The 21674-nt window shown below is 40.5% G+C and overlaps 1 protein-coding gene across 1 annotated transcript; it reads left to right on the forward strand.

Moving 5' to 3' along the window:
- Positions 1 to 206: 206 nt before the first annotated feature.
- LOC139723734 (frizzled-9-like) lies at positions 207 to 2323 on the forward strand. The gene has a single exon (XM_071634953.1). It carries the CDS (start codon positions 395 to 397, stop codon positions 2288 to 2290), a length of 1896 nt encoding a protein of 631 aa, XP_071491054.1. The 5' UTR covers positions 207 to 394; the 3' UTR covers positions 2291 to 2323.
- The last annotated feature ends 19351 nt before the right edge of the window (positions 2324 to 21674 follow it).

Consider the following 21674-nt stretch of genomic DNA (forward strand, 5'->3'; position numbering starts at 1 on the left):
TCGCGATGGATTGCGTTTTGCCGTGTGCTCGAGTCGCGTCGGGAGGGATTTAGGAGTGGGGAGACCTTGTAACAAGAAACACATGTGAAATGAGAGGGGGATCAACGGTAAAGCGATATGCCTAGCGTCGTTTGGGACGGCAAAGATTTTCTGTTCAAGGTGAAGCTTTTGATTTCTCTCAGAAAGTGTGGAGAAGAGGAGAAAGAAACGTGACTCAGGGAATGGAATGACGTTCTTCTTCTTTTTTTTCTCGCAGATATGTGCATCTTGGTAGTAGCTGCGCCCAGTAATTGATCGTCTGATGTACAGACAACCTGTGCTTGATTACTGACGTGCTTGGATATGATACTCGTGTCGTACTGGAGTTAAATTTCAGCTGGTGGCATCGCTGGGCATGAAATCAGTTGATATGGCAACGTTGTGCGTCTTGTTCGGAGTCGTGCTCCTGGGAATCTTCTGCTTTGGCAGCAGCTTTGCCGCTGGTCTGCAACACAGCGGCTCCCACGGCCACTGCGAACGAATTACCATTGAATTCTGCCAAGGAATCGGCTACAACCTCACCAGGATGCCCAATTTGTTTGGTCATCTGACGCAGAGCGAGGCGGCCCCGAGCATCCACGAGTTCCATCCCCTGGTCGTCGTCGGGTGCGCCGAGCATCTCAGGTTATTTCTGTGCTCAATGTACGCGCCGATGTGTTCGGAGCACATCGACGTGCCCATTCCATCGTGTCAAAGTATGTGTGAGGACGTGAGACGGAAGTGTGAGCCAGTAATGACCAGGTTTAGCTTCAGCTGGCCGGAGAGTATGAACTGCGACAGGCTGCCCCGAGGCAAGGACCTTTGCATGGTAGCTCCCAACACAGCAGACACCGGAAATCCACTGCCCACAAAGATGTACGATTCCGACATCGACAGTGGACACAACGGCGGAACGAACGTCGACGAGCCGGGGTCGCCGAACAACAATGGGCAGAGACCGACGAATACGACGGGTTCGCAGCCGACGTGTACTAATCCCCAGAAATTCGTATTCGTACCGCAGACGAACTCATGCGCGCCTCGATGTGACGTCGATGTTTACTTCCAGCAGTCCGACAAGGACTTTACCAAGATGTGGATTGGTGTGTGGGCTATTCTTTGCTTCGTGTGTACCGCCATCACCGTTCTCACGTTCCTCATCGACCGAGCTCGATTTCGATACCCTGAAAGGCCAATCATCTTCCTATCTATGTGCTATAACCTTTATTCTTTGGCTTTCATCGTCCGCCTCATTGTCGGCCCAAGAGCAATCGCATGTGAGAAGACTCTGAGCGGTGTCCCGTACCTCATTCAGGAGGGTCTCGACAGCACGGGCTGTACCATCATATTTCTCACACAGTATTATTTTTTTATGGCCAGTTCGATCTGGTGGGTGATTCTGACGTTGACATGGTTTTTGGCAGCGGGAATGAAATGGGGTTACGAAGCCATCGCGGCATACAGCAGCTATTATCACGTCGCTGCCTGGGCGTTACCTGCAGTGAAATCAATCATAGCCCTCTTAAAACGCCGCCTAGACGGGGACGAACTCACGGGAATGTGCTTTATCGGGAATCATGATCGGGACGCCTTAACTTATTTCGTTCTGGTGCCGCTTTTTGTGTATTTCGCCATTGGAACCCTGTTTATCTTGGCTGGCTTCTTTTACTTGTTCAGGATTCGTAAAGTGATGAAAAATGGAGGGACAAACATTGATAAGTTAGAGCGGCTCATGGTGCGGATCGGGATTTTCTCCGTGCTTTACACCGTTCCCGCCACCGCCGTGATCGCCTGCTACTTCTATCAGAGATCTAACATGGATTATTGGCGGCATTTGGCGGAACTTACGCCCTGTAGGGTGCTACCAGGCGCGGAGGGGTCTGAGGATCCCCAGGGGGGTGGGTGTGCCCCCATGGAGTTTTCGATCCCATCAGTTCCCGTGCTCTCAGTCAAACTCTTCATGCTCCTCGTCGTTGGTATTACGAGTGGAATGTGGATCTGGAGTTCGAAAACCGTGCAATCGTGGCAAAAGTGGTTCAGCGGGTGCGCCCTCCTCTCACCGGGTCAGAAGTCGTCGCTCCAGCCGTCCCAACATCATCACCACCACCATCATCATCCACAACAACCTCCGCTCCAGCAAGCCAATGGTGGTACGCCCAACAAAAGCAGCAGGCCCACAACGCCCCGGGTGAAGTACCCAACAATAAACGGCAACAACAGAAGCACCGGTGTCATTTACAGTTCTGTGAACACTGGAAGTGCCATTGTTTGATGGCTGAAAAGGATACGTTTTCAAAGGAGAGAGAGGGAGAGATAGAGAGAGAGAGATAGAGAAAAAGAGAGAGATAGATAGAAAGGGCGAGAGAGAGGGGAGAAAGAGAGTATGTATGTGAGAGACTATTCTGTTTTCTGTCTCTTTGAATTTTGGACAGATTAAAACGCATATTGTGAGAGCAAAGGGCCATTAAACCTTTGGATGCTCTCGTACTCGTACGGCTACTATAATGCGATATTGTCAGCGACTAGACTCGAGTGATTTGTAATGCTATCTAAGTAGAACATCTCATTTTCTGTGATTTTGCAAAATCGTGTAATTGCTTTCGTTACTGTGTAAATGAGTTTAATGTACTTCATATAAACCAATGCGTATTGTTATACTGATGCAGTACTTTGGACGAGCATTTGTTCAGAGTGAGAACTCTGGCGACCGTACAACTCCACAAGGCTAAAGAGTATACATGTTTATCTATCCCCGCTCCCGTTAAATCCTTAAATTAAGTGAGGAGAACAATGCATTACGAATAATGCAACCACTTGCCCGACGCTCCACTGGCTGTGTAGATGGTTTCTGGCCAACTTCATAGAACCACTCATGCGGTGTCCAGACTAGTGCTCCCTTTTCCCCAATCCTCCCCTCCTCTTCTTCAACTTACCAACGTTTTTTAAATTGAAATGAGATTATTTCGCTCGATGTCGCACCATGATTGTGTCAGCCCTGCTTGCTCCTTGCTCACGTGTTGCTCCAAATTCAATACTCACCGGAAGAATTTCATACATCGCTGACCTTTCTTTCACATCTCGATGACTAACTGCCCGATCGCAGACTTCTGAAATTACCTGACAATGACATTGGGCTTTTTAAACTAGAATTTTCACCTCCGTATACAATGTTTGCCACGCACCACGGGCACCTGTCAATACATAGCAGGCCTAGTTTGTGTTTATATTACGAGCACGTCACACTATTCGCGCTATACCAAATTTTGTTTCCACTCATTACTTACCCCTCTCGTATGTTCTCTTTTGCTTCATTTTAAAGGCCTCTTTTTCCAAGCTACTACCGGCCCATTATATCTCCCCTTATTTTTTATATTTTTTTTATTGATATGTCCTAAGATAAACATAATACACGTGTTTTATCTTATTCCGTCTTTTAGGCTTACTGCTTCGTTAGGTGCTATTTCAGAGGCTATTTTATTAGAGCAAGCCTATATATTGAATATCTATGAACGCTCTTATCGAGATTTACCATGCTTTGTTTAATGGTTTCAAGATACCAGAACGAAGACACTCTCTTAACATAACTGTTGTATTTGCCATGCACGTAGCTGGTCCGTCAGATTTTGATTTAAGTGTTGTATTCACGTGAAAAGTTGTACTACAGTATTGAGTTTAATGTATTGTCATGTAAACTTTGAAGGGTGACACACTGGTATGTTGAAAAGGGTTACTTCTTGTCGTCAGAAAATTCGTACGATTATAATGTGATTCGTACAGAGGATTTTGCAGTTAAGCCGTACCTGCAATTTGTGGCACAAAACGCACTTTATGTGAATGATACAAAATTTGTAACAAGTAACATGTCAAAGGTCAAAGATTAAAGTTGCCTCTGACTCTAGGGTTTGCAAAGTCATGACGTCAACGAAATTCGATTATCCAACAAAATCATATGCACCTGGATGCGGTCCCCGAACGATGTGTTCTTACAGATTCGGTTTGATATCTTTTTACAGGTATGGGTGTACTGTTAAGTGCTCTTGTTTAGCAAGTTTACACCTTGTGATATTATGCCACTGAGATATCTGCATTGCATTATCAGATAAAAACAGGCAAATCAATAACCGCCACCAGTAACTCTAGGTGTCATTATATTGTCATATGTTGTACATCCACCAAAGTACAAGCACAAATCAAATTGTCCCCAGTTTATTAGTGAAAACAATAAATTGTGTTTTAGTGACCTGTTGATTTACAATCTCCCTGTAGTCTTATATTGTTTTCTGTAACGTCACTGCAAAGGATGCTTCCAGAACACGAATCGTAAGGGCATTCTTTTGATCTAATTTTTCACGATATTTGCCGCTATCGTTTTTGTCTTATTGAGGTTATCATCTTTATGCAAATTTGTAGGAGGTAGCTCGATATTGCAAGAAATCGTTTGACTTCCGGTCAATACAGCTAACCTGTAATAAGTGACATTGAGTATACGTCAATGAAGTCGATGTCAATTGAAAATGAATTCACCTCCATGTTCGATATGAATTAAAACATATGAGTAAAAAACAAACAAATAGCAGAATATTAATTTGAATCGAATACAGGAGTGAGACTTCTTAAGATTTTCTATGTTTTTACATGTTATTATGAAACAATGATGTCACTGACAACGGCATATGCAAATGAGATGAGATTATGACGTCAGTGCCTCACAAGTCTCCAGTTGACCTGCCACAAATATTCCTTCAATTTCTCTCCTTTAAAACAAAAGAGAAAGAAAGAAAGAAAGAAAGAAAGAAAGAAAGAAAGAAAGAAATGAAATGAAATTACAACAAAATCTCCACATCAAATAATCATCGCATCCTAATTTCCTTGCAATTATGACTTTAAGAAGGGAGAAGCTGTTGTGACTAAATCTTTTTCTAAACTACAAGTTAACTAAAGACATGATTTTCATGATAGTTTTGTTTACAAACCGAAAGGAGATTGGTATGGTGACGATATGCTCAGCTCTTCTGATTTCCTCAAGTGGATGCGCCCAATGCCAGTACTCAGTTAAAACGTGTCAAACGTAGAGTGTCCGTAGGCCTCTTATTTCATAAATTCATGTCGGAATGTGATAATACATAAACACTTAAACAGTGTACCAAACTTCTGTTCGTTTCGTTTTTACTCAACTTCAGTGTGGAGTACGTGCTGCACTTTTAAGCGCAAAGCATTTACTCGAAAGGAAAAGAAGACAGTATGTATTAACGCGAAACGTATTTTTCAGTTTGTATAAATAATTATTTGAAGTCATCTGCCAGTCGACTTATCAATAAAGGGTTCTGCTCTGTCAGTTACTTATATCTATAGAACTATCCACATGTGCTTTGTGAGTGTAATGTTCTGTTCAATATATACTGTACATTATATTTATACCACTAGGGCACTTACTAAGCTCGTATAGAATCCAGTCCTTTCGATGTTCGAGCCCCACCCCCTCCCATATCATGCTTGTACACGCGGCTTGTGAGTTGCAGTCATAGAGAGGACAATGTATACACACGGAATATGCATACAAGTGTATGTTAATATATATGATATATATATGCATATATGATATATGCATAGATATATATATATATATTATATATGTGCATATATATATATATATATATACATAGGCATATAGGTAATGAAAGAAAATCACTTATCTTCGTAATAGACTCTAGTTTGAGTCACATTTCTCCCAGAGACAGAAAACAGCTACAACAAAATCATGCCGTCTTTAATGTCGTGAGTCGATTTGATTTGATGATCATTGCCATACACTTGAGTTTGATTTTGATTTTGTTTGATTTTTTGTTTTGTTTTGTTTTGTCTTTGTTATTGTTATTATGCCCTCATATTCAACAGTCATCCACAGGGGTGGTGAGAGGAAAGTGACACACCTTAATGAGACATTCTGATTTAGATAGAATATTTGGGTTTGTTGCTGTTGTTTTTGTTATTTCGATTTGTTTACTTGTTTGTTTGTTTGTTTATTGTGCAATGTTGTTTGATGCTTTGTTGATCTAAACATCACATACGCATACAACAACCTTTACTTCAAGCCGCTTCTCGGCTTTCCAAATAGAAACTAGACAATTTATGAAACTTGCTCTTCGTATCTCTTCACGCACTTAACGTGACCGGAGGTCATCCTCCAAGGTAGCAAGCAGTTCACCTCAAATAAAGTACACATCCACTACGCCAAGACCACGAATATCCGTGCTTTCAAAATCATACCTCCTTGTGGGAATCCTCGCACAGCGCTTCACAACGAATGCACTTTATGATCCCAGTCCGTAACAATGGCTGCTCTGCTAAATACAGAGTACTAAAATATGCCGCACAAAACTCAAATGTGCTTAGCATCCCGTGGCGTATCGTTTGTTGTTATACAGGTCATTAGTGTTCGACTGAATGCGATCATTTCGATCCTCACGTAGCTGAAGGCGAGACTGTGGTGTGAGATGGCGATGGGATTTCGAAACAACCGTCTTAAGAGAGTTAGGGTCGATTTCTTTTTCTTTTCCTCGTCACTAGCCGCAAAGCGCATCCCCCATATGGGCCAGACGATTGTAACAACTACTGTACATATACGTTTGCCACGCAAACCACAAAGCTTTATACACAGAGCGGGGAATAATATTCCCACCCTAAGGGTTCTTGATAGTACAGAACCGACCTAATCGCCTACTTAGGCCTAATTATTAAATATTAACCGGGGTTGTTAAGTGCAAAGTGATCGCCTAAAACGATCTACACGTAGAAAAACTCGCCGCATTTAAAAGAAGTCCATTTTGAACACAACCTTAATCCCCTATGATGATGGTAACACACGCTCCCACTTTGCCGTCAAACTGTTAGCAAGAGGGGGAAAAAAAGAATGTCTTCTGTTCTTGGCCGGTCCTTTCATCATAATGGTGTGTGAGCTCCAATTATTGGCACACTAACGACATCGGTGAACTATGTGAGCAGGACATCGTTGTGATCGAACAGGATATCGTCTCGAAGTTGGCATCGACATCAAACATTCACAGTGGCGGGTCCAGGCGGGGGTGCATCGGGCGTGCGCCCCCTTTAATTTTTGTTAAAACAAAATAAAACAAAACAAAAAATGTGGAGGGGGCGCGTGCGCCCCCCCCCCCCCTCCCTTTTGATTTTAAAGGCGCCCCTCCTTTACGGAATTCCTGACTCCACCCCTTATTCACATACAATCATTGTCGTGTCATTGCGTGAGAAAATAAAAGGAGGAAACTGTGTTGACCGCATCATCAGGGTCATCGGCCTCCTGACTCTCAAGTTCCATATCCCACATGGTCATGTTACGGTCATGACACCGAATTTAGTCAACTGATAACTTTTTGTTACCTTTCCAATTTTCATCCGTAAGTGCCACTTGATGACGCGCAAATCAGAGCTGAACTTAAAGAAAGCCACATGTATATCCTTTCTGTGATGGGATAGAAGTAGGTCGTGCATCGTTTCCTCATGTTTTCTTCAACTTTCCCTCAGCAAATTGTACCATTTGGATAATAGTGCCCTTCCCTTTTGTGCCCATCCCATTCTCGTTTTGTGTCGTCATAGCTTGAATGTGGGGATACATTTTCTAAATCATCGACATTCCAGGTTAATAACGCCATCCTCCTTACTTTCTTAACAATTTTCATTCTAAAAGGTTGATTTTTCTTGGTTGTGTTTGATCTGTACACAGGCGACCAAACTCACTCTTTCGTGCATGAGTTACAAACATTGCAGTAATGAATAAAATACTGTGGTGTGTAAAAAAAAAGTTATTGGGGAGGCATTACGTGTAACAGCATTCAGATATATGACTTGAGTCTTGTTTCTTGTGTATGGTTATGTTCTTTCAAGTTAGAATTCTATAGCGTCAGCCGCCAATGCTGTAAAACTGAAGCAAAAATATTCAAAGATGGATCTGTGTTTTGCTCGTTTTGGCTCATTGTGCTTCGAAAAAAAAAAAGAGGTGAGTAAATGATTTATTAAAGCTATCATGATTACTACCAGGGTTTTGTTTCCACTTCAGTCTTGGGCATCAGCAAACTCAAGGGGGTGTAGGTCTTGATACTCTGAAATTTAATCCCGCCACATGTGTAGAAGTTGGCTTGATTGAAACCAGATGGGTGCCAAGTGAACATATAAACTGGTAGTGGTTCCTCCGCTTGAATAGGAAATGAAAATAATAATAATAATAATAATAATAATAATAATAATAATAATAACACTCAGTTATCATGAAAACAAAATAATGGCTCTGCAACTTGTCATATGGTATTATCATGGAGCTATTAGTCCATGGTATTATGGTACCAACGAAATGAAAGGCGATTTTTTTTTTTGATCGATTAGACACAGGGTAGAGCAGGAGTTGTGACCCCCGCTGTGTATGCCCTACTTTTTTTTTCCTTCAGGAACCCAAATATGTAGATTCTTTGACTCATGAGACTCTTTTCATGAACCTTAATGTGAGTAGCAGAATTTCTGTGCTACTCGAATCTAGCTTAGTTACATCAGGGAGGTGTTTCCTCTCACCTCCCTGGTTACATGCCAAGAAGCAGGACTGCGCGAACAAAATGCTTGCACTTTTGATGATTACACGGCTAATGCACCGAGATTTATACTCGGAAAGATGTTTATGGCGATTCGGCATTTCATCCAGGCGACATCAAGGTACTAAATTCATATCACACGTGACCTTCGATCTGAACATTGTCTATTCGCTCGTGAGGCCGTTTTCTTGTCTGCTCTCTCCCCCTCTCCCTCATTTTCTCTGACTCTGTTTCCCTCTTTTCCTCTTTATTTGGCCTTCATGTTGATTCTTTTTGTTTTATCTCTTCGAGAAGAAAACAATGCAAATACATCCTTATCAACGCGACGGTGTACACCAACTCCTGTTTTATCTTTCTCGCAGGTTTTGCCTGCTGTATAGGGGGAAAAAATAAGGCGCACATTTGCCCTTTGGATCTGCTGGTTATTGGGTGCATTTATCACCATGCCTCATACGCCTGGATTTTGTTTTATTGCCCCGACTGGGAGTTATGACAAGCTCCAGCGTAAAAACGAACAGAGAAGGGGGAAATATTTTCGGCCTCCTCTTCTCTCCTTTTTTTTTCTATTTAATTTCCCCTTTGAAAATAAAACGTGGGCCGCTCCGACAGACCATCTACTACATGGTGTGCAAGATTTTAAGAACAGAAACGTTGGCATCACTCTCAGATATTCCGAACAAGTTGCTGTCGTCTGGCAATTGTGCTAAATCAAAAAAGTGTGCGCGGGAAGAGAATGACGCATAAACGTTTTTATGTTTAATTTTCTCCAAATTATATAATACGTTACTTTGGCTATAATATATTAACAATTCTTTCCACGATATCCCAGTACGGTGTATAACCATAGAGCTGCAACATGGTATAAGCCAAAGAAAACGTGCATGCGCTAAATTTTCGTCATTTAGCCCTCTGTAATGACTTAATGACTTCAAGCAAAGGGAAGGAAGATTGCACGTGTTCTTGAAATTTTGTATACCGTGTACCTCTCTACGTCACAGACTAAATGGGAAGTTCGGCGGCTATCCGAAAGAGGGAATGTTCCATTTATCGACATACCAAATGGGATAAAACTAGACAGTGTAGTTTGTGGTTTTAAAGGTATTGTTTACCATTGGAAGCAGCAATTTAAAAAAAAAGGTTCGAGTTATCACATTTGATGCATATGTGTAGGTCAGCTGTACCACAAAACATCCATGGTATACCATATAAAAATTTCGTAATAAAGCCTATATGTAAGGAGATATTACTATTTTTCTCACTAAACTATAACTGTAGACGGTTTAGTCTATAGAAAAAAAAATAATTTGTTCACAGTTTGTATGTTTGATTATCAAAATGTTTACATTGGCTGTTTCTATTCTTAACTCACTTGTAGAACTATTTTGAAGCACTAAAGATGGGTTTTTGTTTCATCTGCAAATGGCAAATAATGTCTTTAAGAAAATTGTCGTTATGTCTGACAAAACATCGATTGCGTAGATAATCAGCAATGTTACGGGTGAAGAATAACCCAAGAACCACACTGTGTGAAGATTTTAAAAAAATGACCAAACGGTGTGCGACATAATGTCGGAAGGCTTCTTTTTCTTGGCTTTTCAAAGTCAGGTTCAGGAGGATTAAAATAAAAAGATGAAAACCATGTACCATGAAACAAAGAAAAAGGAATGGAAAAGAGAGCAAATGAAAAATATGAGAACATAATATGAGACTGCTGAGTTTTAAGTCTATGAAAAACATTTTGAGTCAATATAAGAGTGAGAAAGAAACTTTGAATTGTTCTCTGTAAATTTGTATGATTTTGTTATGTCAGCATCTAACAAATCTCACTGTAGTTCAAATTTATGCACATTCTAAAAACCATGAATAAGTCGGCCAGCAAGGTCTACATATATTTGACATTCTTTATGATATAAGAAAAGCATCAACTTTTAATCTTTCATTAATTTGATGCCAGTTTTATTCAACTGCGACGTATTCACTGAAACATAAAGGATATAACAAGAAAACACTGCCTAAATTTAGAAGCGAAGAAGCGAAACAAGTGTGTGCAGGAGCGACGCACATTACAATATTTATCAATTTACTGTAGACTATATCATAGTTATTTTTTTTTTTAAAGCTAAAAGAGGGTCACCATTCACCCTACTTTATGTAGACCATGTTGGTTATTATTCACCACTGTAGTTTTTGTTTTATTTTCTCTTTAAACGCACAATCCCCTCACGAGTCCCTGTTTCTGCCAGGTGTTTAAGGTTGGTTCGAGACCAATGCCTTTCCCACCTGCTCCATGTCATAATTTGTGTCGTTTTTCTCAGACGGATTTGTAATCTAGAGCCGCGAGAAAACAACAATCGCTCTTGACGTCCCAAACCCTTTCCCCATTTGCGGTACGGCGATGCCTCCGTTATTGCACATTTGGAGTCGTATATACATTTTCTTCGGTATATAAGTCTCTCTGAAAGTGCAGAGCGTAGTTCACCGCTCTGCCCAACTGCAAGTGCAGTATTACTGTGCCCTCTTCCTCTCTGCGCAGGAATAAGGAAGATATGAGTAATTCGTGATATGAACTATTGCCTAATGCGTATTGCCCTAAATAAACAGAGCGGTTTTCCCAATCCGAAGATTTATGGTTACCCGTCGCATCGTCCATATATTGAGACACATACTATCTTGACTATCTTTGAACATTTTCCGCCAACCAAACTGCACACAAACGTAGAAACACACACACACACACATAACAAAAGCGATGTGATTGTAAATACCGTACGACCTTTCATGTTATTACACTTGAACCGGTTCAATAGCACTTTTTTTCGTGTGTGTGTGTGTGTGTGTGTGTGTGTGTGTGTGTGTGTGTGTGTGTGTGCATGTGTGTGTGTTTTGCCCTCTTGGTGTAAGTAAGCGAACTTTTTAGATGTATTTTATTCATATTTATATTTTATATCATGACTCGATCTATGTATACGAGAGGGTATTTTTGTACGATCGCGGTGAATAACTGGAGTGCGCTGATCCTTACTGCTTGCTGCTTCGACGTCTAAACCAGCGATGGCGCCGCAGAAATCAAAGAGATGATCGCTGAGTGGAGGGGAGTGGGAAAAGTACACTGCATTGCCACTGGCTTGCATCTCCGGGGAAAAGTACAGTTTACTTGATTGCATCAGCCCCCGAACCCGCTGCTGAATGGGGACTGATAATCGTTTTTGAACAAATTCCGACTCGTCATTACCAATGATTGTCTCAGTTGATCACGTGATTAGGCTATAATTTCGGCATCCCTTTCTTCTCTGTTATCTCCCCTCTCTCCCTCATTTTCTGTCACTCTCTTCCTGTCTTCGTCTCTCTCTCTCTTCTCTCTCTTCCCAGAGTACACTGCGACAAGAAAATATGGCAATGAGAGGCTAATGCTTTGTTCGTTTGTATCTTTCCTTTCTTCAGCGCGTTCGCTCTCTACCGTTTGATCGTCGCACTTAAAGCTACACGTTTACCAAAGGAAGTGATTTTAATCTGTCACGCGTGCGAAATATATTACAAAGCGGGCATGTCCCTTGTGTTTAGTGAAAAACCAAACGGTAATCATGAACTAAAGGGGAACGTGTGCAGTGAGATATCGAGAAACTGACATCGTGAGCAAATAATGGTTAGAAGAATATTGAGCTCTGTAACAAAAGTGTTTCTATCGGTAGACAGTTGAAGAAAGCAACAGGTATATGTAACCATGGTAACCAAGGGAACACAGTGCGTGCGGCGTCAAACTTCCGTTAATATATATTGTTTCATGTTAACGTTTTCATAGTTATACGTCTTGCAGGCAACTGCTACTTTAGGAGGTTGAGTTGTACATTTTATTCTATGTTATTTATGCTATGATTGACAAAGTCTCTTTCTTGTCATAAAGGATAATAATTATCAAGATTGTACATTACCGAACAAATACTTGATTTCGCGCAAATAGTGTTCAAAACCCTCACTACTTCGTAACCCCCAAAACAACAACAGCAACAACAACAACAACACACAAGACAAAACAAAACAAAACTGTGCATCTTAACCTTATTCGTTTTTGCTTGTTTTTGAACGTGTATATCTTGACAGCATTATTACCTGGAAATATGCCGTATACACTGCCTTATGTTAGAGCGACTTGGTCGTATCAAAGTCTCATGTAATTTCTATACAGCAATATAAATGATGTGTATGAAAGGTCATACAGTAGATTGATCTCATCTCAGCACTCATGTCAAGGCTCTTTTTCACGAGGTTCACAAAATCCATAAAGTTAGAGTGTTGGCTGTGTTCCCCAGGGGCTCAGACAACTTTATAGACAGAAATCCATGAACATTGAATCAGTGCGACATTTACCAGGATAACCTAATGTCATCCTTGACGATATTAACCTAGATGAGACTGGAGGGTATTAAGAGTAATGTTTGCTAGGATTGCATTTTTTTTCCCTTCACCAAACGCATAGTCTGGCATTGCATGGGTTTGTACAGGATATGATAATGATATGTGTAACCATTACGTCTTCAGCTTTTTCGGCAAAACATTATCTACAGAGAAAGTGTGCGTCTGTGAGTGTATGAGTTTGTGTGTTTGTGTTTGTGTTTGTGTTTGTGTTTAGGAGACAGGGGGGGGGGGGAACATTGTTATACACAGTGCCCCACCTGGTGGATACTACGTTCCATCAGTCTAGCTGCATAATAACTCTTTGCGAGCCTTTAGTCCTAGTGTAGATAGCCTGACTTTCGTACCCCTCTGATAATATGCGGAATAAGCCCACTGAATTGCGGCGCATCATGGATGACAGTGGTATTCTGTACTCTTCATATTCCGTGGAAGAGATAAACACTGCTATAAATGTAAAAAGTGACTACTCCCATCCCCCACCCCAACCCCCACCCCCACCTCTCCCTGCAATCTCCTCGGCACACTATTGTCTGATATGTGATTGATATTTATAGTGAGACGTCGTGCCCCTGCAAGTTGTCAGTTGTGACTGAACCACTGCGGTATTTCGATATGTGATACTTCTTGTCCTTTCGAGGAAAATCGTTGCACTGTATTTTCTGATATGTATATGCGTTCACTGAGCCCGTTCTTACCGATACACATACATGTACACGTAGTATCAAAGTAAAAGTGTTTGTAAATAAGCTAGGGTTCAGAGAGACCCCCTCTTGTTTTACTACAATGGCAGAGTTCGAGATAGCACAATCAACGAACAAATTGTCATATTACTTTTTTTTTCTGTTGTCACATTTTTACTTATTTCTTATTACATTTTTACTTTTACTTATTGTATCACTTTTTTGTCTTGTGTGTGTGTGCGTGCGTGTGCGTGTGTATGGGTGTGTGTGGATGTGTGCTTTCAAACCTCGATTGAATTACTACCAACAACAAAAAAAACACAAACACACAAACTTACACTAACAGACGACAAAGACCCAACCACAGTGCACAAGGCAGGCAAGGAACACCACTTGAGCAGATACTTCTCTTCGACGAATGAATGTCGAGCTCGAAGTCTTTCCACTCAATGGAAATAACATTTAAGCTCGATGTGAGTGCCTTTTACATCAATATCGCCACTTATGAAGACCACAAATGTGATATTGCTACGGTATAGAGTGACAGTCTATATCTACCGAAGTATATGCACTCAACAAGTAGGAGCCTGTAAATAAACGCAAGTTACAAAAAGCCGCAGCTTCCGGACCGTCTTCGCACGAAATTCGGCCCTATTTTCGGCTAACGAAGTGGTCGCGCTTCTTCGTTACTCGAATGTTTTAGCTTGTTCCGTTGTCGTCTCTGCTTCGTTAGTCTCCCAGATGCGATCCAAGGACGAGGTCGTATTGGCAAGATTGGAAATGTATGGGGGGGGGGGGGGGGAGAGGAAGATGGAAAACGGTGGTGGACTTTGTCTCTCTTCATTGCAGAACAGTGCAAGTATTCTGACGTATCAATATCAATACCACACGGAAGGTTCATGAAAGATATAGATAGATAGATAGGTAGATAGAGATGGATATAGATATAGATATATAGATATAGATAGACAGATAGATAAATAGATAGATAAGTAAATAGATATATGATAGATAGATAAAGGTAGATATATACAGATAGATAGATAAATGAATAGATAGATAAATAGATAGATAGATAGATAGATAGATAGATAGATAAGTGGATAGATACATGATAGATAGATATAGATAGAAAGACAAATAAATAAATAGATATATTATGTATGTACGTATGTATGTATAGATAGATAGATAGACAGAGATAGATAGATAGATAGATATAGATAGATAGATAGATAGATAGATAGATAGATAGATAGATAGACAGGGAGAGAGAGAGAGAGATAAACTGAAAGAGACTCAGACGAAGAATCAGAATTGAGGGAGATAGAGAGAGAGAGAAGGAGAAAAAGACAGAGGGGAGACCGAGACGAGAGGGCACATCGCCTTTTCCGGTTTATAAAATTCATTAATTATGACATTAATATGCCAAAGATAGATGCGCGCTTGTGAGGTTGCTGTGCCGACATGGTTACGGGGTGAACGTCCTCCTGGTCGAGCAGATGATCCGAAGGACGTCACAATGCATGGTCATCCTTGGCGACACGTACATGTTGGACCTATGTATGCCGAGATACGCTACTAGCTATATGGCCAATCCGGAGTGATTGGACGGACATTCATATCACTCAGTCAGGTGGTGGGTTTGTACGCTGTCCAGATTGACTTAAGTGGAAGCAGGACACACTGCAAGTGGTCATCCCTTTAGTACCAGAAGAACAAAATTGATTTTGAGTGTCGGCTGGAGTGGTCTCTCATCCTCCCTGACAGGAGACTAAAATAAAACAAAACGAAACAAAAACAAAATCTGGAGTGAGGCATCGTTTGAACCATCAGTGTAGAGCTAAGAAGCGGGGTCCGCACATTGCGCGCACTCACCGCAACCATGGCAACACATTGTAGCAACAAAAATAACTACACTGTGCACTCAAGACATTGTAGCTCCTTATTGGAATTATGAATAGTCAGAGTTTATATGAAACTGTATACACACCATGTATAAAATGCATATACACATCTTTTGTTTTAACAGTCTGTGTTTAAACACTATATACACGTAATGTATAAACATTATTTACACTGTCTACTTTCTGTGCAGAATATCCACCAGTCCACACTGCATAGCGTATTACTGTTACAGGACGATTAGCAATGTTATCAATACATTGCTTACTAAAAAAAAAAAGAAGTTGGAGATTTCCTGGAGTAACAATATCTTCGCACCCCCCCCCCCGAAATATGGATTTTGGCGTATATGGGTGTAGGCCTACTCAGCGCGTAAAATTTTAGACCAAGTTTCGTACGATGACTCAGTCGTACAGTGTGTTTGTGTGTTTTCAGTTTGTAATGAATTGAGAAAGATCACTCTCACCTTGAGCGCATCATTTTGTTTCAAAATCCAATCAAACGTATAATATCAATGAAATGTAAATTTCATCATGATTATTCCACTATAATACCTTAATGTGTTGATGTGAGGTGCAAATGGCGTATAGCATCAACCAAATATATCAACTGTGTGTGTGTGTATGTGTGTGTGTGTGTTTGCGCGCGCATGCGAGTTTTGACGACATGTGAACCACAAGACGCACACATTTAGTAACTCACATTGGAACACTACACATACGTCATAAAAACATGTCAAACACAGTTGACACCTCACGACAGTGTGACGTCACCGCTAAAGATGACATTCTTGCACGCCAACATAAATAGCAGTTCACACGAATGAGGCATTTGTTTTTTACCCAAGTATGACTTGTTACCAAAGTACTTTCTTGTTTGCTCATTCTTTTGTTAAGCATGAAATAAATTATGAAAGGTGCACTAATGACTCCAACATTTGGTAATCTATCATTTCCACCATGACCATATTTTATCACGCCACCAACCTATGAAAGTATCTCACCCGCATTACAAACAGTCCGGTGGCATGATGGCAACTTACAATGACGTAACAAAGGTAAAGGTGAGATCTGTATGTTATATAAAACAAAATGGCGCCACTTCCATTTTGATGGATGTCATTGGTTCTGGTGGAAGTTTTGCAGAACATGATTGACACACGAATTTAATTTTCCGACTGAATGGTTTATGAGTAATGATTTTTCTTTCTTTCTTTCTTTCTTTCTTTCTTTCTTTCTTTTACCGAGTGACTAATCAGGCATGTGTTTCTCCAAGGCTAAAACTATCATCAGAGGTGTTTCTCTTATTTTGAGTTGTCGACGTTTATGTTCTTGGGTTCATCAATCATTTGACTAATTTGTTATCAAGGTCTAACACCTCAAATAATTTAATGTAGAAAGGAATGTTAAATCTAGAGATAAAAGTGAAATTGAAATGTATAAGGGCACCAACAGTCATTTAGTTTCATGTAAAGATATACGTTTCAAACCATTTTTTTTCCGTTCACATCGTGTGGAGAGAGAGGACTTGCTTTATACACCTTTCTGCTCATCCTCGACCAAATCCAGACTACTTTTTTTTTTTGTCGTTTCTCTAATCACAAAATGACACAGTCCATCATACGGGGAAATAGAGACTAGAGTTCAATGGAAAATAATCTTCAGAAGTTAGCGTTAAACGATGTGTAGCCACTGATTTGCAAGGATTTATTGAAGCGTTGGGTTCAAGTGAGTACATTGTAATTTGGAAAAGAAGGATCAGAAAGGCACTTATCCATTTTGCAAATAATTACAAATCCGCACTCCTAATTGCTAGTAAGTGATTTCCCATGGCAGGATAATGTCTGCTATTATTTCATTTCCTCTTCTCCTTTGGAGTCTTTTTGCCACCCACGTGACATCGATGCTTATTGTCCGTTCCTTTCTGGTCAGAACGCCGCAGCGCTCGATACCTCGAAAAGGACAACATCGTTCTTTATCGCGGCGATCCCTAATTACCGACTAATTTGTGAGATATAAAACGCACACTCGCAAATACGATCTCAGCGTCACACACACACACATACACATACAAATACGCAAACATGTCTACGGAGCAACCTAGGTGATGAAGGTTGGGTGGCAACCATGCAGGCGGCTTTGTATAAGAACAAACTAAGCATTCTTCCCCGTGGTTCTCGTCCGAAGACATGCAATTCTCCTCAATATGGATTAATTATTAACTCGCTCTCCGCGTTGATTAGACACGAGTGTTTCGCTGAACTTGGGCTCACCGTCGATCTGCTCTCAACCCCCCCCCCTTCTCTCGATTAACTAATATATGTGTAAACGACGTGACTTAAATGAGCTCTGTATGACTACACATTTGTGTAGAGTATAATATACAAGTCTACGGTGTCTGTACACGAGAAAACTAGCAGGGTGATGTATTTCATCGCTGTTTTCCCACCGTTTTTCCTCGGAATCGCTTTCGCTATGTCCATGGATTGTCAGAATCATGAATCATGCGCAACAGGCAGGAAGCAAAATGTTAGAGACCGTGTTTGTCCAATCCATTGCTCGATTCGAAGAGAGTGATGAAGCAATTGAAAGGGAAGGCGCAACATTTTTGTCATTATCGTCTCAAATTGGTCAAAGAGTCCAGACCTACTTGAGGAGAGGCGCCGAGTGTGGGGGAGGAGGGCCAGATGAGTGGAGGAAGAGTCATGGAGTGGTTGGTGAGATGGAGAGGTGGTAGATGAGCGCAGACGATGATGATTGAACATTCGACTAACAAACGCGGCAAAGCAAAAAGACTTATGACGTTGTGTAAGGCCAAATAAAAGGGGGCGCGGATGATGCTATTATCATAGCTGGTGAAAACAGGACCACAATCTTTCTGAAGCAGGCAAACAAAAAAATAAGAAGTGAAAGTAATAAAAAAGAAGAAATACAGCAATCGCCACTGATCGACGATGAGTTGAAGATTCTCTTTCTTCTTTTGAGTTTAAGCAAGAGTCAAGTTCCTTTCGGCCCTTTTTCTTTAGAGCAATGTCAGGATATCCATATCACACAAAAAAAAGAATAAAAAGAAGAAAGAAACACGTAAAACACATACACACACACATACACAGAAGCACACATTTATGTGTGTATATACTATTATCCATAAAGGTATTAACCAGAAGGGACAAAAATAAAATAGGCCCTGTAAAGGGTATACTGTCTGCTAAACTGTATAATATAGGTAGTAGCAAGCGGACTTTTAGTGGAGCTATTTAAAAAAAAATTAATTTGCATCTGGAGCGCCTTTTACATGATCCTTCATTTTTAGATACAATACGATACAATGCTTTCAGTGGTGATTGAGACCCCTATATGTATTGATGACGATTACAGCCTCTTGAGTAATTCTCCGATGTCGTTAACCCCTTGCATGCTCTGAGAGCCAATGGGCACAGAAAACCCCATAACGTGTATACACTGTGCAATGTCTCTGGCACAGAAAGGGTTAAAGGACAAGTTCACCTTCATATACATGTGGATTGAGTGAAGGCAACAATGTTAGTAGAACACATCAGTGAAAGTTTGGGGAAAATCCGACAATCCGTTCAAAAGTTATGAAAAAGTTATTTAAAAAATATCTGTGCAATCACTATTGGGGAGAAGACTACTACAGTGTATGATGTCACATGCGTACAACGATATAGCGAAAATAAAAAGAGAATTTCACAAAACTTGACTCTTTGAATAAAGTGCACATTTCCTCGACTTGTTACTGACTTATGTTAGGGGTAATATTATTCCCCCTGACTTCTGAAAGAGAGAAGTCGAGTGTTCTTTTATTATGTGAGAAAATTGAGAATATCTTGAATTTTCTTTACACTTTCTTTATATGGTTGTACTCATATGACATCACAAGCTATAGTGGTCTTCTCATCCAGCCATGACTGAGCAGAAACTTCAAAAATTCATAACTTTTGAACAGATTGTCCGATTTTCCTCAAACTCTCATTGATGTGTTCCACTAATATTGCTGCATTCACTCAACCCACATGTCTATGAAGGTGAACTTGTCCTTTAAGCTTGTCAGTCCAAATGTGGTCATTCACATTCAACAGACAACTTCAATTTAATTTTGTCATGTGAATTAGCTAAAGGGGAAAAAAGGGTAAAATCACAGAAATTATCAGTTGGTTTACATCGGCGGGTTTGTTGCCCTCGGTGAGAATGTTTTATGATCTTCCGTAGACGAAAAAGTGGCGGTTTCTTCTGTGTGCCGTACACATTGATACCCAGAGTCTTCAACTGATGTAGGGATAGCAATACATCAAGTAAATTGAAACGGCGTAGAACTACAAAGCTGGAAGATATAATTATGGCTAGGCTTTTTAAAATCTAACGAGAACATTGGACGGAAGGAGCAGACAAGAAATTCAAAACCGATGTTGATCGTCGAATGAGTTCCCGAAGGTAACGAATCGGCGAAGTTACTCTGCCGAAACGAGTGATTATTGGGGGTTGGGCGTGGGAGGAGTCATGGCGCCTTGTCAACTGTGTATATCTACTACCGTTTTGCTTCATCAGTCCCTTTGATGATAAACGGCAAGCGCATCCCAAAGAAGGATGAGAGGGAGAAGGGGGTGGGGGTATATTTTAGCCCTTCCGCTCCGTTTGTGGATCGCCGATGAAGATTGAAACTCCCAAACGCTGCAACGACGCCGTCGTCGAGGTGGTTAAAGTTCAAAGAAGTGGAAAGACAATCATTCACCAAAAATAGCCCAGGATGGATTCCCTGCGTTTAAATGACTCAGCCCCCGCCACCTCTCCCCCAGCTTCGAGGCGGTGGTGTCTTCTTCGTTGTTGTCTCTATGTGTCGTCTGCACTTTGTTTCGAGATGGAGATGTTTGTCGTGGGAAGAGCCTACTTCATCTTCGCCGCGTAAATGCAATCTTTGCGGTGGGTCATCCGCCATACGGTTTAATCATCAACCAGAGGATAAGGCGGCGCTATACAGTGGTCCTATAGCAGAGTGCACTTAGCCTTTTTTTTCCCTTCTCTTTCTTTTTTTTTTTTGCGAAAATCGAGACATTCATTATGATGTGATGAAACACCTCCGTAAAAAGGAGTGAGAAACTCAAAGTTGTTCAGTCTAATGCCCGATGAAGACTGGCAACGCATTGTTCACCTAGATATTGAATGCATCATAATGTGTATACGTATAATGTTTGTGCATACCTATACGGATGTATGAATAATTATCATCCATACACTCAATACCACAATAATTATACAAACATGACAAATGAATATACATTTGTGCACATGAGTAGATACAACTGGCAGAAAATGCACTTGTGATATAATCATAATTTATATATGTGTTTGCGTGTGTGTGTGAGTCTGTGTAAGTCTGTGTGCGTTTACTGTTGTATGTGTATTTTCCTGCCATTATAACCCATATTACCAAAATATTTATAGTTGTCTAGATTTATGGTCCCGAGATGGTCCCGACTGTTAACACGGTTATTAAAGTCATATTCAAGTCTTACCAGGTTCCGTCGTTCTTCATGAACTTATCCCTTGAGCTCCGACGAGCAATTTGAATTTTGATTTTCCTTTTATTTTTATTACATCTCAAGATATCAATGTCATTGATTGTCTTTCATGACGTGTATATCAAGTCGTCATCATTAAACACGACGTTACTCAAATGCAGTAGAGTAATAATCATAGAAAGAACATAAACTAAGGCATATTATGCAATTGTATATTGTATATCGAAAATGGTAGTGATTATAAAAGTTTTATTATGCACGGACGTCACATTTTTCAGGTAATCTTCGATTTTATTTGTGCAGCCTTCTTAATATCTGCGCATGTCAGGCAGAACCAAATTGTAAGTTCATCATTTGTCATTTAGCCATCTAAGAAGCATCCATAATTGTTGTCACAGGTTGGGATTGCTACAGAAGCTTTTTTCTCTTCCGAAGAAACTAAACGAGTAATATAAAGAAAATACATGAGATAAAATATTTTGAATATTTATATCTTCCTTATTTGTTTTTCATTCTAAGGCAGAGATA

The sequence above is a fragment of the Diadema antillarum genome, unplaced genomic scaffold, assembly GCF_040938485.1.
Source record: "Diadema antillarum isolate AM-2024a unplaced genomic scaffold, OU_Dant_1.0 scf00000015, whole genome shotgun sequence".
NCBI classification, from domain to species: Eukaryota; Metazoa; Echinodermata; class Echinoidea; order Diadematoida; family Diadematidae; genus Diadema; species Diadema antillarum.